Consider the following 18,008-nt stretch of genomic DNA (forward strand, 5'->3'; position numbering starts at 1 on the left):
ATAGGGCATCAAAATATTCAGGAGCAATTGCTTATTATGTGGGTGAAAATTGTACCACAAGCTGTGAGAAGTTGTCAGAACTGTGTTTTTTTTCTACTGTGCATTTTAAAGTAATCCTAATCAAAGAATTATACCTTGTGTTTGTCAGTGGAACATGTTTACCTGCAGCACTGTGTAGTACAGCAACATAACAATGTATTCATTTTACATGTTTGTTGTTTGGCTGTGTCCTTTTTGAAGACATTTTTAAATGGCTCTGCATTGTCCTATGTGTGATTTTTTTTTTCCCCTATAGTTCCTTTCTAACCTTTATTTTATTTTTTTTAAAGGTCCCATATTATGCTTTTTCTGGTTTTATATGCCCTTTAGTGTGTTTTCCAAGTGTCCTGTGCAAAAATTCAAAGTCCGCGGAAACACGGCTTCTCCTACATCCTCCTGTTAGCTGTAGCATTAGCTGCATGTAACGCTCGGTTCTAGCCCTCCTTGATAAAAATTTGTCAGTGCGACGTCATGTCAGTGTGAGATCACTGATCTAAGTCCATTGGCTCGTTGTGGCAAGCCCAGCAGCTCATGTTGAAATTTCCGAGAAGCGTGCTGAGCAACTGACCAATAACGACAGAGCGGATCGGCAGACCAATCAGAGCAGACTTAGCCCACGTGGGGTCTAACAGTGTGGGCTCAGCAGAGCGTAGCTGACAGATTCAGAGTGTAGAGGGAGCAAGGAGGAGCAGTACATGAAAACAGACACTTTTTTAGAACTTTGTCTATTGTGAACGTACAAAAGTAGGTACATAGATTAAATATACGAACCCCAAAAAGGGCAGAATATGGGCTCTTTAAGTGACAGAACTTGTCAAGAACACAGTGTTTGTCTAAGGCTTAAAGTTTGTTGCAAAATGTTTTTATAAGAGTGCCAGTTTTTGAATTGGTTGCCTTTGTGTCCCTGTTTTATTCATTAATTAATGTATTATTTATTTATTTTCAGATCTTCCACTTGTCAATCTCTCCGTGGAGCCTCAGCCCGTTCTGGAGGGGAATCTTGTGAAATTCCACTGCTCTGCAAAGGCCAACCCCCCTGTCATACTCTACAGGTGAGATAAAGTCATGAATGTCCAAAACATGTGTCTTCCTGTCATTCAAAATACAAATAAGCAGTGTTACAATTACCTACCTAATGGATATTTACAGTGGATAATAGGTTTTTTCATATTAAGGTAATTTAACACTTCATTACTGATAGCATTAATCATTGCCAGACACCAGACACACATCATCTGATGCCCATGGCAGCTTCAGAGCTGCCCACATTCTGAAATGAAGACAAGAAAAACAATGGAACACTGTCATGCTGAAAAATTTAATGAAAATACATCTCAAAAAATCATTTGGGAAACCTTGTCATGTGCCATTGGGTTGCAGCAAGGCAAAGCAGTGTTTTGTTGCAAAGCTCCTATTTTTTCTCCCCTTCCTTTGTGCTCCTATCAACTCCCTTGAACATTAAATGTCCATCAGCGTTCTGAAGGAAAGCTGAAACATAATGTGCATGACATCTGATGAAGCTGTCAAGATTTCAGCTTTTCTGAGATTAGGTTTTGCTCCCAAGTATACAGTAGAGAGGCAGGTTTTTTTTTTTTCCCCCCTAAGGGATCTGAGAGTGTTTTAATACGTGTGTGTGTTGTGCAGTCGTTTTGTAACATGGCATGCAGTGCTACTGAAACTTTGAATTTGAGCTCCTGCATTATGCTTGTGTTTGTTTTGGTTTATTTTGAACTGATTAAACTGTTTTTTTTTTTCGTAATGGATTTTACAAGAGCAGATGAGCTCCATTGTCAGGAGAAATACAAAAAAAAAATATTGCATGCAACTAATCTTAGCAAACAGGCAAAAAATAGCACATGACCAAGATGCCAAGACTGTTATCTCAGCAAGGTTAAAAATGCTTCTAGTATGACATTTTATACCGAGGTAAAAACTAATTAACCAGAGGGGCAACAGAATTACACCTCACTCCAAAAACATTCACCTCTTAAAAACACATATATATAAATATGTTTATAACATGGACTAAGCTCATCATGCATCATTCCCTCTGTGATGTTTTGTGAGAGATGTTTCTGAGTGGAGGGGAACAAATAAAATGGGAAATAAAATGTTGATTTTTATGTTTCAAAAGTATTTGCATGAAGTTGCAATTTAAATACACTAGTGTCAGAGCAAGGCTAAAGGTTTTGTAAGGGAAAGAATAAAAGAGTAATCTTCAAAACGTACGTATAAAGCTTAAATACACTAGTCAGAATCGACATGATATTTTAAGTACAGTACAAGGAAAAGTGCTATACGACACATGTTCAGCTGACGAAAACTTTGATTTTTGCACTGTACCTACAGTATAAACGTCTACACAGCAGGATGTGAGGTTAGGCCGGTAACTTGAGCATTAACCTTTGTTTTACAAGACTATAAAGGTGGTTCACTTCTTAACAGGTAACATGGCCAGGGTAAAATGGTCACCGGAGCAGGTTAATTTCAATACATGGATGTGAGGTTCTAATAGGGGAGGGGTGCAAGAATCAGTGTCAATTAGCTTTACCAGAAGCTCCATACAAGAAATTGTCTTTGTGCTTTTTTACTGAAATCATCCTGCAACATGCTTGTAGAAGTTTCAAGATATGCAGAAGTTATCCTACTTAAAGCCTTGTCTTGTATTCTTTTTTTTTTTTTCCTCACTAAACTTAAGATATACATAACTTCAATGGATTCTACGGCTTTCTGTCTTTACATGCAGCCGGCTTTGTTTTTCTCCAGCTGTTTTTCTTTCAATTGTCAGAGACAGCTGTGTTGCTTTTGGCCCTAATCGTGTGTTTCTCCAACTTTATTGTTTGCTTTAAGTTAGTCAAAATATGTTTCTCTGCAGACGTCTTTTTGAACATAAGGTACAATTGACTGTGGGATTGCTTAGTGGGAATCCAGGGCACGTTGAAAACAAAGGTAAAGTCCATTTTTCACTGTAAACCAAACCAATAATTAGACGCCAAACAACAACTAAAAAAAACCCTGACAAGACAAATGATGTAAAAACCAGCCACATCTCAACAAAAGTTAGACCGAATACAGAAAAAAATACAAAGTATATACAGTACATCTTCCTGTACTGCAGTTTTGATAACCTGTTTACACCTGAGCAACCAGTTGAGCCCCAGTCTTCCCAGTCATTTCTGTTATTGATAGGAGAATTCTCACTTGCACTGGTTCCAATAAATTCTCGTTGTTTGATTGCCAGATCTGTGATTGTGATGAAACAACAAAGTGTAGAGTAATTATTTCCATAAAAATCCTTGATAGTCCCTTTACCAGTGTATTACTGAAGTGATTTGTCAAGAGATGGTTTTCTGTGTGGGAGGCTGGAAAAACCCAGTGTAAAATAAACAGGAGGAAATCAATAGCAAAGAGGATTGTTCGGCTCTGAATCTTGTAATGGTACTGGGAAATGAAATGGATGTACAACACACTCACAGGTGGCGAAACAGAGATGTTGCCTCTCTTTTTTTTTGTTGATGGATTCTGCCCTTTTGAAAAAGAAAAAAGGAGGGAGGGCAGTGATATTGTGGAAAACAAGGTTTGTATTTGATTGTATAGGTGCACAGCATAGACAGGACCTGCAAAGGGATTTCACCTCTATTGTTATGGGACTGGATCAATGTTAGAATCAGACTTCTCTCCCCCCCCCCCCCCGGGGGGATTGAGAGCTAAGATGCAATGGCGGTTGAGATGACTTTTTCTTTTTAGTTTGACAAACTGCAGAATGAAAAAAAGGTTGGAGGTTGAATGTTCCCTCTGTGTAATTTATTTCTCCTTTCTCGCTTTCCTTCTGCCGCCCGGCCCTCTGTCATTGACACAATCCACTGTAGAACGAGATAATATCCGCACCGAATAACTTCAGATACTTCAAGGTTATAGTCTCCACCAGTTCACCTGGTTTCATAGCCCCCCATTTAGATTTATCTGCAATTTATACGAGCGCTTCAGGACTCCTGTGCACCATTGGAGTTCATGGCATGGAAGAGTGGGGACTTTTGGGCCTCATAATGCCTTGCCTGAGAGGTTTCAACTGAGGGAGAGCACCCCCACAAATTCCCCCCCCTCGAGAGAGTCAGGCAGAAGAGAGCAGGAAGCTGGTCAAGCCATTTTTCAGTGCTAATACACTCTGTCTACCCCAGATCAGATACGGCACAAGGACAGAGTAGTTCTCAGACGGATAGCCTCTTCTCAATCCTCAAGAGAGCCATCCATTCCCAATGTGCACTGCAGCGCCACTTTGCCATCGAATTCAGTGGACACTTGAGACACAGACCCGAGATAGTGGGGGCACTAGTCGGAGGGCATGGTTCTCTCGGCTGCCTGCAACCCCCTCTTGCTTGTCACATCGGTTCCATAAAATCTAACTTTAAAGATGAAAATGGAAATAAGATGCATTTTTACCGATGCCTGAACCTTGGTCACTTTACAGGGATACTTCACCCGTTGAAACATGAATCTGTATTGACATTGGGTCATATATGAAGTAGGAATGTGAAATACATTTTGAAGTTGGTGCCTTCTTGGCCGAGAAAAGGCAGAAAGTGTCTTTTTGGCTCATGTGGATGAAAGACACCAAATCCCAGAATGCACAGACGAGTGGGTCGGAACATCTTCATTACCGTTTGTAATGGTAGGAGGGCTAACTGGCATATATCACAGTCACTCAGCCCCCCCCCCCCCCCCCCCACCTCTGATGAAGACACAGAGGCTTTCCTCAGATCTAAACAAGAGACCCACCAGAGACATGACAAACAATAACAAACAAAGCAAATCAGGCCCCTTGTCAGCACATACAATCCATGGGTAGAACAACAACACCCCCCCCCCCCCTTTCCTTCACATGATGCTGCTGGAAATAACACCCCGATCTTCCCCACATATCCGCGGTGCTGCTCTTTAATGTGTATTGTTTGTTTGCTTTTGACTGACACTACAATCAACATACTTTCCCATCTTTGCAGACCTTGGAGGTAAAGCTAATTGAAACATGCTGCAGTCTGTTGTTTTGGACGAGACATGTTATTCCCCAGCCGCATGCAGCTGCAGACATACAGCGCTTTAAATCATGTGAGAGAAGAAAAGTAGGGCCACTTCATTTAAAAAACGAATTTAAGGGCGTATAAATAAACCGCAAAAAAAACAAAGCTCCATCTAAGACAATTAGGGCCAATCCCAAATCAAAATCGAAATGTAATTAGTTCAGTGATTCCCATCAAAATTGCTGAATTATAGCCCTAATGTGCACCATTACAGCAAACATACAAATCAATATGACCTTGACAAGTGGGGAATTGCAACGGAAAGTTAGCACAACACATAAAAAGTACTTAACTCCATGAGTTTGGAATAATTCTCCCCTTCCCGAAAAACCCAAAATAGCTGTTTATAGTTTTCTGACTAGATAATTGACATGACTCTTGTCTTTGTTTTCAAAATGATATCAGTACCAATCTGTAAGTCTTACTGTAGAATATAAAACCTTTGATTTACGGTCCCTGCCAAAGTGACAGCATGCTATTACTTAACAAGCACATTTATTTTATATTCCACCGAGAATTCAGCAGTCATCACTTTCAACGTGCAGGTGAGGGAGGGAAAGAAACTGCACCGCGCTGCGCCTAACCATGCTGATAATAACTGTGGGCTCTGATTTACTGCGAGCCTTGATGCTGATGGCACAGATACCTGCCTAATTTAATTGTTACTGTTTTATGGCCTTAATCACATTCAGCAAATACAAAACTCCCCACCGCCCCCGCGTCTCCTTCATCCTCTGCCTCCATTAACGGCAGACCTGTTTATCTATTACAGTGTTAGCTTACAGATCCATGCACACCCAATAACACACACACAAAAAAACAACAACACGGCAACCCACTTACAGTGTAGCGTGCAATGTTTTCACCCTCCGTCTGAATCAAATCCCTCAGTAGGATACAGCAGTGCAAAGTGAGTTAGCTATTGAGTAAGCTCACACTGGCCCTTCTAACCTCCCAGAGGGAATGCAGGTGTTTGTGTTACCCTGGGCCAGCTATGTTTAGACATGAGTCTTGGACAGGACCCAGCACATCAACAGAGCTTCCTTTGCTCCCGGTGGACGACAGCGTTCTGTCTCGGCTTCCTCTAACACTGTCAAGGGCTCCGAACCTGGCAGAGGCAACATCCACTCAGGAGCAGCCGGCTGTCCTAAACATCTGTGCTTACGCCTACAGTATCAGCTGATAATGTGGAGGCGGAGACAGTGGCACTCTGATATATATATATATATATATATACGTATGTCATGAATCATTACGGTCATCATACTAATAGCCATGATTTTCACAGCCACCGCCAGGAAGATAAAGCTCCCATCCCAAGGGACGTTCATCAGCAGTTTTTGGTCAGTTTATGAAAACGTGCAGAGGTTACAGGTGTTGATTCTGGACATATCTAAGAATGTGTGGTGATTAAAAAAAAAAAAAAAAAAGCTTCACAACTGGGCTACATCTGTAGCTGCATTCTACAATGCAAAAAAAAAGTCAAAATTCTTCATATTGTACATTGAAGAGACACTGGTATACCGCACCTTTAATGTTTGCACTGACTGTTATTTAATGTCTGTTTTTTGATCATTTTCTTCTTTTTAAACATTGCTAAAAACAATTTGATTCATCTAGGGGTATTCTTTAAATCTTTTTTTTGGGTTAATATATATGTATGGGGGGGGGGGGGGGGCGTCGATTTTGTTGTTAATTTGTAACTAATGTTTCATGTCATGTACGTCTTTGTAACCTGCTACTGGATGCTTTGAATTTCCCTCTGGATCAATAAAGTATCTGTCTATCTATATATCTATCTATCTTAACTTTAATAAGTCTAGTTCCATACAATTAGCATATTATTGATTTTCTGTGCTAACATGTTTGAGATATGCTAATCTGCATATATGCTATTTGCAGATATATATAGTGTGGCTATGGGGTGTTCATCTGTTTATGCTATCTGACGCACACTTTTACAAGGGGGTACTTCTTCTAGATCAGACAGACCAAAACTCCAGTCTGCCCTATTTTCAACATTTTTGGAAACACAGGTGTTGCAAAGCCCTCAGCAATCTCCTTGTAATACAAGAAGAGAAAAACTCAGAGAGAAAAAACTCTCGCTGCTGAATAAAAGTGCAGAAAAAAATCCCATGAAGCCCAATTAGAATTCTGCTTCACTTCACTTACTGATTGAATGAGGTAATCTGTTCTCATTTAAATGATAGCATTTCAGTCAAGCAAGGGACCAGCTTAGTCATGGAAAACAAATGAGTTCCCCTATCCCGTGAAAACTGCTCTCGGCGCTGCTAGGAATGTAAAAATGAAGACAGGCAGCGGGGTCTGTTGTCATTGTTTTCATTTGCAAATAATCAGCATGCAGCCACGTCTCTGTTGTGCAGGATGGAAGTGTTAAGACGGGTGATGCATTGTATGTCCCAGAGCACTGTCTAAAAATCTTCCAAAGAGACCCAAGACATCCATAGACACCGTTGCTTCACTTTTATAAATGGGCCTTGTCTGCTGTCGCGGCAGAGAGCCATCCACATCAGGCAGAGCGAGACATAACCGCCTGTGACATCACAAAAATCCTCACCTAAACGCGCAGAGAGTGCCTGTATGCCTGTCAAAGGAGCTATCACTCACAAACACAAACAGATGTTCTTTATGTGATCCTGTGTCAATTTATTAACATCAGCTGTTGTGTGTAATACAGTGTGTGTCAAACAACGTCTTCATAGGTGGGGGGAGCGTCCCATTTGTCATTCTGCGGTTTTTGTTTTTCTTAGCTGGCACTCTTGTGCTGCACTCTCTGCCTGCCGTAATGAGGAACGTGCTGTCTGCTCCCATGTCGCCAGGGAGCTTGTCACAGCATGGAGGGCTGCCACAAAAATATGCTGAAGCCAGCAAAGAAAAAAAAACCCTGCCCAAGAATGATGATTTATTCACACAAAAGAATGCTATTGACATAAGGAGGTGTGAAAACCTGTCTTAATGCCGTTTCCCCCTTTCCCTTCATTTTTCCATTTCTCTCCGTCTCGGGCTCTCTCCCACTTTCTAATCCTCTCACCAGGTGGGCCAAAGGAGGAAGTGTAATCAAGGAAGTCTCCGGAGACACATATGAGGTTATTGTGGACCACTCATTCTTCACAGAGCCCGTTTCCTGTGAAGTCACCAATCCTCTCGGCAGCACAAACATCAGCCGCAATGTCGACGTCTACTGTGAGTGGCCCTCTTTAAGCAGTACTGCATTAATGCAAGAAACGTGATAACGCATGATTATGGATTTTACTGCCTTGTGTGTTTTGACACTTAGTTCCATGAGGAGGTGCCACTTTAAAGCTGATGCTTCATTATGCATTTTGTTATACACCCTGTTTGTTTTCAACAGTTGGTCCTCGAATGGCGGCAGAGCCTCAGTCGTTGCAGGTGGACCTCGGATCTGACGCTGTGTTCAACTGTGCCTGGACAGGAAACCCCTCTCTTACCATTGTGTGGATGAAGAGAGGGTCTGGAGTTGTAAGTACAGCTACAGTGTATTTTTAACACATAATTATGTTGCACCCTTGAAATAAACCGGTCAGAACTCGTCCATCTTCACTTTTAGCAACTTTTATTAAAGGTTTTATGAGATTTTTCACACTTAAATATAATATAAATCAAGTATATCCTCTGAAAATAACTCTGTGAGTCATGACTGTCTACAATGGGTGTAACACGAGTCCCACTGTCTGTGATGTTTTCAGAGTTTTCAGAGTCCTATCTTCACTTTGTTTACATCGTCGGGACGGCCGGCTGACTCCTCCCCTCGTGTATAAAAGTTGTTTAATTGAGGGACTAGAGAAAAGAAGAATAACATACTGTACTCACTGCTTAACTGTGTTTCTAGATCACGCTCATTTCAGGTAAATTTACATGCAGTGTGAAGATACGAGCAGAATAAAGATCGCTAGCATTAGCATGCTAACACAAGAATGCAGCGCGAGTTGTTTTGGTTTCATGCTGGTGCTCAAGGGCGACATCTGCTGGATCATAAAATTGCATATAAAGCCTTTAAAGAAAATGCCCCACAGCTTTACACAAGTTTTTCAGCCTACACACATCTCTGTGTCTTCTTCACTGAGCCTCCCTTAAAGGGCCAGTGTCCTAATCTTAAAAGGTAGATAAAATACACAGTATTTACTGTTTATAACTAAATATAAATTAACTTAAATACTTCTGGAAATTAAATTAGTTTAACTAGACACAAGCATTGTCAGCGTGTTACACCTGTATTAGAGACATACCAGTACCTATCTGGCCTTTATGAAGTAGAGATTTCAAGGCCAGACTCCATATGCCCTGCCCTCATATAAGATCTGTTGATGTGATCTTAAAATTCAGACTTATTCCACCTTTCCTTTTGTCAACATCAAAGGCCAAAGCCAACCCCCTATACTCCACTGAGCTTAGACCCTAAATTGGATTTTAATAATTGAGCAGAGGTGCCCTTTAAAGTATTAAATGGTCTATGTGCTGCTTTTCCTGTTTCGCCCCCCCCACTGCTCTGCCTTGTTGCTATCTCACATGCAAAAGGTGCCTTTGCCTGTCACTGCATTCTGATGATCTCTGACTTATTTTTTGCCGCAGGTGCTTAGCAACGAGAACCTCCTGACGTTGAAATCCGTGAGACAGGAGGACGCAGGGAAATATGTGTGCCGCGCTGTGGTCCCGCGCGTCGGAGCCGGGGAGAAGGAAGTGTCTCTCACAGTCAATGGTAAGCTGAGTAATTGATATGTCTTTTTAATCAGATAACAGAGAGCCCTAAAAAAACAAGTTGTCTTAATGCTTGCTCATACAAGTGTGAGTCTTGAGGTCGGAGGTCATCAGCAGCAAGAAGAAAGCAATTTGTCACATGGGTCGATATTAATTAGTTTTTCTGCCTTCCAAAGGACTACACAGCTTTTAATAGCGTGACAATATCTTGGAGGAATGTCTAATTTTACAAGGCATGGGAAACAACAAAAACATAAGGCATGACAAAAACAGAAAAACACAAGCATATGACACACAGCCTGGCCATGCACATTACATTTACTCACAAAGGTAATGTGATAAAACAGAGCTGCCACCATTGTAAACAACAGCTCTATATATAGACAGTCTTTTAAGATCTGGTGGCACATTTCATAACCAGGTGAGTTGTACTTAAATGCTAATCACATTCCACATGAGTCAAAAGAGAATGCTGCCTTTTCTGAGGCACCCACTGACTAATGAATAGCAGCCTTGGCAGGAGACCTGGCAACTCTCAAACAAATGGCTGCATTATCAGTGCTTAATATTCAGGGGAGCATGCTTGGATGATGTGGCAGAGGTTCTTAGTTTACATGTCTCTGTGTCCATTAGAGAGAAATCCAGGCCAAAAAGAGAAAAAACATAAGACGCGAAAAAGAAAGGACAAAAAAAAAAGAAAAACAAGAGAGGAGGGTTTAAGAAGCTGGCGAGATGATGCGAGTTAATGCTGACAGTGTATCAGTGCACATTTCAAAAGCTAACAAAGGAGTTTGCCTGTAAGCAATTCTGGTGCTGATTCGGGGATGAAAATACATCATGTAGCAAACAGTGTGTGTAAAGACTTTTTTTGGAAACACAGACTTTAGCTTTGCATATCAGAGAGAGAGAGTGGGATACCAGAATTCCCTCCAGCGCAAGATCAGAACCATGACTTTCTATGAACCCTGCTCTCCTCCTCCTCCTCCTCCCAAGAATCCAGCTCAAATCAAGGCAGAAGAAGCTTAAGGAAGAATCCTGATTAATTCTATTGTCTCCCTCGCTGTGCATGTCAACCTCTCAACTGGCATCTTCACTGCAGCCTTAATATGTTAACAGAATTCATACAATCCAATGAAACCAGAGCTTTTTTTGATGCTTCTTATCCCTGCTCATGTAACTCTTGAGACTCTGGGATGTTTTCTGTAAAACGACGCCGTGAGAGAAGGAAGACGGATTGTTTTAATAAAGAATATAGCACAAAACAAACTCTGAGTAACCTGGGGAAACACACAACAAAGCTGAAATGGCATGTTTATTTAGTCTCCGCAGACTCAATTCAAGCAAATTCTGAACGTCTTTTTTATTTGTGTTGATTCTTCCTCTCTTCTTTTTTTTGCGCTTTGCTCTTTCGTGTTGGAATTGGTATATTTGACATTCAAAAGCCTCTTCACCCTTCTGAATAATTGAATTTCAGCTTCTTCAGTTTTTGTTTTCCTCTCCAAAACCACACAAGGAATCCTGCGCCATTTTTTTTTAATACCCGGGTCCTTGAGGCGCATCAGATTGTCTTAACTTGTGAAAGTGCAAACACTGCGGTTGAAGTGCAGGGTTTGGAGAGGGGTGCACTTTCTTTCCGCTCTATTGATTCTCCCATGCCAATATCTGGACTGCAACGTCTTACCTCTGATCAGCTTATAAGCCCAACAACACAGACAGTCAGCGAGACTCAAATGATTCTGACACTAAGTAACTTAAGATAATGGATGAGTTAGCTTCGGGGGGGAGAAGGGGCCGTGATACAGTAAATATCAGACAATACTTTGCATATTTAGCGTTTTCATGATGCGAGGTTGTCTGCTGCACATTTGAATGCCTTCTTTTTTTTTTGTTTGTTTTCCCTGCAGTTATCCCCCCAATTCCTTAATCTTATCATTTAAATTACATGTGTTTATAATTTGTCATTCCCTCTGTCTCTCTCTTCTCCACCGTTGTGTGTCACTGGCTCCCACTGTGGCATACCACACAGACATGAGGATTCCCGCTTTCCCCGGGGAAGAATGTAATTTAATTATAATCAAACAGCTAGCAGGGGAGGCAGTTTGGGTTTAAGTCACTAATGGATACATATTGCTTACTCTAGTCAAAGATTTTCAGAATGGGGCGCTCCTCCACATTTCAAGTGGCTACATGCCACGAAGAGGGGCTGTGTACATTCATGCATGTGATTATTTACATAGTATACAATATATATGCATGGGTTGTTTCACAGTCCTGCAGAAGTTGAAATGGAGAGAAGTTATCTGACATGCTTCAGGGAGTCTTGCTTGCGTATACTTATAGATCATGTACATGGAATAAATATTCATTAATATACGTACAAGTGCAACCAGATCTGAACTGCCATTTCTGTTTGTGAGCATGCGTGTGACTTTGGGCAAAAGCATATGCGTGTAATGACACACATACAGCTACTTGGACAGCCTAGGGAGAGAAAGCCCATTACCACAGTAAGGGAGAGGGAGGGTCGAAGAATTCCCACAATATCCCACAGAGCACTGGGTTGTTATAGATCTTTTTCTTTTCCTGCCATTTCTCTTTTCTAGACAGCTTTTATGTGCCTCGTTAATTAGCATCCCAGCCTTCTTTAAAACCGGCAATGACACCATATAAGAAAGAAAAGTGCAAATTAATGAAGGAGAAAACTGCATTTAAGATGCAGCACATTTTAATCCAACTAGCTAAATTTAACCATGAGATATCATATTGTGCGCTTCCACAAGACTTTCTGGAAGACTTTGAACTCACTTTTTGTAATTATACCTGCCACACAAAAATAATATATGTGAATATGTTACCTAATTTATTCCTCTTCCATGGCATGGGTGCAAGAAGTAGGGGTGCTAAAATCATGTATTAAAAAAAACGTTTATACTGATGCTTACCCTTATTATATTCTAGTCCTTAATGACATTCATTCACACAGGTTAAAGTTTTTTTCAAGATGTATTTTTGAGCTTTTAATGCCTTTATTGAAGAGATAGGACAATTGATAGACTCGGAAATCGGGAAAAGAGAGTGAGGAATGATATGCACGAATGGAGCCACAGGTTGGAATTGAACCTGGGATGTGCAAAATAACCAGAAGGCCATTGGTGCCCAACCTGTGATGTGTCCTCTTCCTTTAGTAGTCAGTAAATTGTTTCACAATACAACTCACAGCTAGATGTGCACACATTAAGGTGACTCAAAGTACAGCTGCCTGCATGTCCTGTCACACAGAGCAGCCTAACCGGACCTTCCTCTAGAATTTGGAGTTCAAATTGAGTTTTGGACTGACTCCCAACTCTCCGTCATGCATACTTACTCTGATGCTCCCTGTCTGTAAATACAAGCACTCCAAAGCTTGCATTTAACTCAATGCTAGATTTGTTATGATCATCAAAAGCAACTAAAAGTACCACCAACCACTGAGCATACACACTGTGGTTTCTGTTTGTAGTGTTAAATGTTCTAAAATTAGTATGAGCTGCTGTTAAAACTCTAACAAGATATTCCTGAACATTTAAATTCATTAATAAAAGATGAAATTGTGCAGCAGAAACTATGACCTCTACGACTGACTTCCAGCGTCCCATGTTCAGCGGTCAGAGAGCTCGATTGTTCAGTAAAGTTTTCCAAGACGATGGTTGATTGCAGCAGTTTGGGCTTGGAAATTTGATTTTTGGAGCATAACAGCTCCAAGGTGTCCTCTGTCTGACCGCGGAGAGCATAGGGCTTGAGAAATTCCCCCTTGGTACGTCTACTGAAGTGGAAAGGAGGTCCAGAAATAAACAGCCGGCACATTTAAAGCCAGCTTCCAACGATAAAGAGGCAATAGGTTTTTACTGGAATCTTGAACTGGCCAAATGATTTGAACCTGGCAGCACATATATAATGTCCACACCAGCACAGACAATTACAAAAGGGAACACACATATTAATTAAAAATGGATTACACCTTATGTTTAAGGCTTTAGGTCTGAGAAGCTTGTTTTGTGAATTGTCAAAATCGCATTATTTTTGTTGACACTTTCTCCAATTGTTTTGCACCACTGACGAGAATCCTGCTTCTAGTAACCTTTCAAAGTTTTCAAATTTGATTAAGCACAAACGTAGCAAACAGAAGAAAGGGATTAGTGTTTTCACATGTGCCATCTGTGCTGAGTTATTACTGTAAATGCATTTCACAGTGTGACGTTTAGACAGTATGGCCAACGCTGCATGCAAGAAAAGAGACAGGGAGGAAATACAGTCTGGTCCCTGTTGTAAAGACGTACTGAGGCAAAACAGGCAAATATAGCGAGGCTGTCGGAGCGTTCAGCATAGAGAGAAAAAAAAAGTGTTTATTCCTGCAGAAGTCGAACGTGATGCTTTTCCTCAGCTGACCAATTAAGGAGGAATATAAATGTATTTGTGATTGTGTCTCCATATCTACTCAAAAATCACTTCTGTTAAGGCAGTAAAGCATAGTTGAAATAAAACAGCAGGGGAAAATGGCTTAGTGTAAGCAGTAATGATTCTCCCACACTTTTAAAGACACATGCAGTAATGAGAATGTAGATGGAAAAAGGCCTTTCATAAGAATATCCTCCCCCTCACCAAATTGTGTCTGATTAGCAATATTACAAAACGACCTAACCGACCTAATTTCTTCAAATCTTTGGAGAAATTGGTCAACTTTTTTGTTTTTGGATCCCGATGTATTCCATCTTTAAGTTTGAGACAATGTATTTCCATCTTTAGAATGGAAAATGGTAAATGGACTTGAGCTCGTATAGCGCTTTTATAGTCTTCAGACTACTCAAAGCAGTTTTCCACTGCGTGTTACACCTACACATTCACACACTGATGGTAGAGGTTGCAAAGTAAAATGGCCATCAGAAGTAACTAATCCCATTCATACACTGTCGAAGCAGCGGGAGCAACTTGGGGTTCGGACATGTGGCTGCAGAAGCTGGGGATCGAGCCTCTGACCTTCCGGCTGAGAGACGACCGACTCTAAGAACTGAGCCACAGCCTCCCCAGAAAACATTGTCAGCATGTTAAAATACACACTAAAAGATCTGTCCCTTACAGCTACAACCTACATACACGATCCCCACACTATGGACTTCTTCAAGGTGAAACGAATGGCCACCTGTGACCACACCAGGCATTGCTCTTCAATCTCATTCGCCCTGTGGCTTGTTTTCTGTTCTCTTTCATCATACATGAAAAATAGAGAAATCGAAAGAGATGCAATGAGGTAGTATCAAAATGTCAGGCTTTTTCTTTTTTCTTTTTTAAAGCCAATGCCTCACAGGAAGGGAAATGTAAGCCCTGGCCTTTTGACACCCACACTGATATTATGTAATCAGTTTGCAAAACGTCCACTCCAGATTTAACAACTTGTCAAATGAGTGAGCAGAACATTGCACCCAACATTTTGATTACCTCCCCTGCTGCTAACATTGATGTTGTAGTGCCACCCACCTCCCTGATACCAAAGGTGTTTGTGCTGTGATCACATAGTGTGAGCTGCAAACACGTACTCATACACACACACACACACACACACACACACACACACACTTACTTTCAACTCAAGCTGAGCCAGTGAGATAAAGCTATTTAATTATATTCCTCATTTGAAGCTCTGATCCAAATAATAGATCCTCCCCAGTCACTACCAACGGCCCTTTGCAGCCGGCAAGCCATTGATCTAGCTGTGTTTTGACAGTTGTAGCTCATATCCACCACCTATGTTTCATCTCCTAATCACAATATAGTACATGTACAATGTGTCCAGCACATACATGCCGTACCAACACTGTCATCTTTGGATGTAAAAACACTGAAAGAAAAGTACCAGTGTTTCCTCCACTATCTGCATTCATTCATTCTGCAGCAGTAGAGCAGCCTTCCAGCATCCTCCAGTAGCATACCAAGACACCATCTGGCAAAGTCTCATTAAAATGCTAATTCATTTTAATAAGAGACAGGTAATAAACTGCAATTATGTACCGTCGGAGAGAAGGCAGAGAGTGGGAGTTTGAGGGAAGTTGGTGGAGAAAAACAGTGTTTTCTCACTAATCAAGAAGCTGCCTTACTTGCCACCCCCTTAAACCCACAACCCTAACCGTAACTACCACAAGGGATGCTCTTAATGTTTTGTTTTAATGGCTTTATAAAGGGATTGTTTGCTTATTTTCAACCTTATCTGTGTTGTTGGCACCGTTTTGTGTCCTTAGGGCACACCTGCAAAATATATTGCTTCCCTCGCTACAAGCCTATTATTTAATGTCGTTTCTGACCTGTAAGAATTCCAGGCAGCTTCAATTCAAGCCTCAGCCAATTAATGCTGCAATGAAACTTTGCTGCAAACAGCAACATAGCATTTTAAAATATATATGCTGAGGCTGTTGTGTTGTATGAGGGTACATTCAACAATAATGTGTCTTTCTTACATATTCAGCTTTATTTATTTGGCAGGAAAGGGCAGGTTCAAAGGTCAATATATAGAAAGCACTGAGGAATATATAAGGCAATTGGCTTTATTTACCATGAACACAGATTGAATGTTCTCAACAACAACACAAAACCTCCCTTTATAGGATGTTTCAATGAGATAAGATGGACTTTTTTTTAAATTTGAAAACCCAGCTCATAATTTGACGATTTTTTCATTTTAAATTGAACAGTGCTTAAAATGAGATACTAAATTATCTGATAATTAAACCCCAATAAAAACTACTGTAAAAGAAGAAAAAGCTCATTTGAACAAATGTGTTTGATATTGTGTATTTCAATTGTAAAGAAAATGCATGGATGACACACACGTCATGCCTCTGCAGGTCTATGCTGTATTTGCATCTATTTAAATGTACAATGAAACACATGTACGGTGACTATAATCAGTATAGCCACTGTACTTGTGCTTTCCTGGAATTGTACTTGTGCAATGAGCTCTTCAGGACCAAAAGGAAAATAGACTTGAAAGACAGAATTGGGTCATGTGTGACATCTTGTCTCCATTTTACTGCTGTCACCTGGTGTGAACAGCCTCCAGACCAGATGGCAGGCAGACCAGTCGTTTAGGCCGGGCTGCCCTTGTCAGGCGAGATCATGTAGCCTCACGACGGTTTAATACGTACTGGCTTATTGTCCGTTCCATGCACCTCCTGCTTCCATATTGTTTTTTAATTCAGAGAAAGTAATTCCATTAAATATGATTTACTTTTGAAGTAGCCTGAACTGTATGATGTGTATCTTTAAGCTTGTATGAAATAATTAATGATTATGATATAGATAAAGAATAAGACATCTTTAAGGTAGAAGAAGAAGATAGACCTTAATAATTCTGCGAGGGAAAATTAAATTTTACACTCAGTTGTTGAACATGCTACACACACATACTCTGAAATACACACAAATGCACAAACAGGATCCTGTGGACATGCACTAATGGAGAGATGTCAGAGTGAGGGGGCTGCCCACAGTGGGCGCTCCTGAGCTGTTAGGGAGAGGGGGGGTTCAGTGCCTTGCTCAATGGCACCTCAGCAGTGCTCAGCAACAGAACTGGCAACTCTCCAGCTACCAGACCAAATTCCAAACTTGGTCCTCACGGGTTCCCAGCCCAAGTCCCTTCAGAATGAGCTTCTGCCGTCCTAAGATAAAGCAAACTTTACTGTCTCATTTACATTTTATTGATGTGCGTCCGTTTTTATTCATGAAAGTCATTATCAAATTGTGTATTTATAGAGAGGGATAGCTTTAGGTTTGTACTAACCTGTTTGTTCAGAGAAATTAAAGGCTGCAGGAAATTTCACCGAGGTGACACACAGTCGACAATATGATACCGCTTCACAATGGCATTTATTGTTCTTTCCATCTGTGTTTTCCTGAACATGCTCCAAACAACTATACTGTAGCACTCTCCAGCTCTGTTTTTTTCTCCGTGGGAGAAATCCCTGCCAGCAATAAATCAGCAATTTCTTGATCCAAAACGAGGTCTGGGTATACCCACTTATGCCCTGCTTTGTGCAGTCCTGATGTCCTCGGGGTGACTGTACTAGGGGATGATGCTTGTTCATATTGCACTGCAATATGATCTTACCCAGGAGTCCCAAATTACAG

At 40.9% G+C, this 18,008-nt stretch overlaps 1 protein-coding gene across 12 annotated transcripts in view; it reads left to right on the forward strand.

The window, feature by feature from the left end:
* Positions 1-18,008, forward strand: part of kirrel3b (kirre like nephrin family adhesion molecule 3b) — a 163,804-nt gene that overhangs the window by 132,458 nt on the left and 13,338 nt on the right. For all 12 annotated transcript variants that reach the window (XM_061045911.1, XM_061045912.1, XM_061045919.1 and 9 more), the window contains exons 6-9: positions 986-1,091; positions 8,173-8,321; positions 8,491-8,618; positions 9,729-9,855. In XM_061045911.1, the coding sequence (XP_060901894.1) occupies positions 986-1,091; positions 8,173-8,321; positions 8,491-8,618; positions 9,729-9,855 (510 nt within the window). The remainder of the gene's footprint in view (positions 1-985; positions 1,092-8,172; positions 8,322-8,490; positions 8,619-9,728; positions 9,856-18,008) is intronic.

This window comes from Labrus mixtus, chromosome 9 (assembly GCF_963584025.1).
Source record: "Labrus mixtus chromosome 9, fLabMix1.1, whole genome shotgun sequence".
In the NCBI taxonomy this organism is placed as follows: domain Eukaryota; kingdom Metazoa; phylum Chordata; class Actinopteri; order Labriformes; family Labridae; genus Labrus; species Labrus mixtus.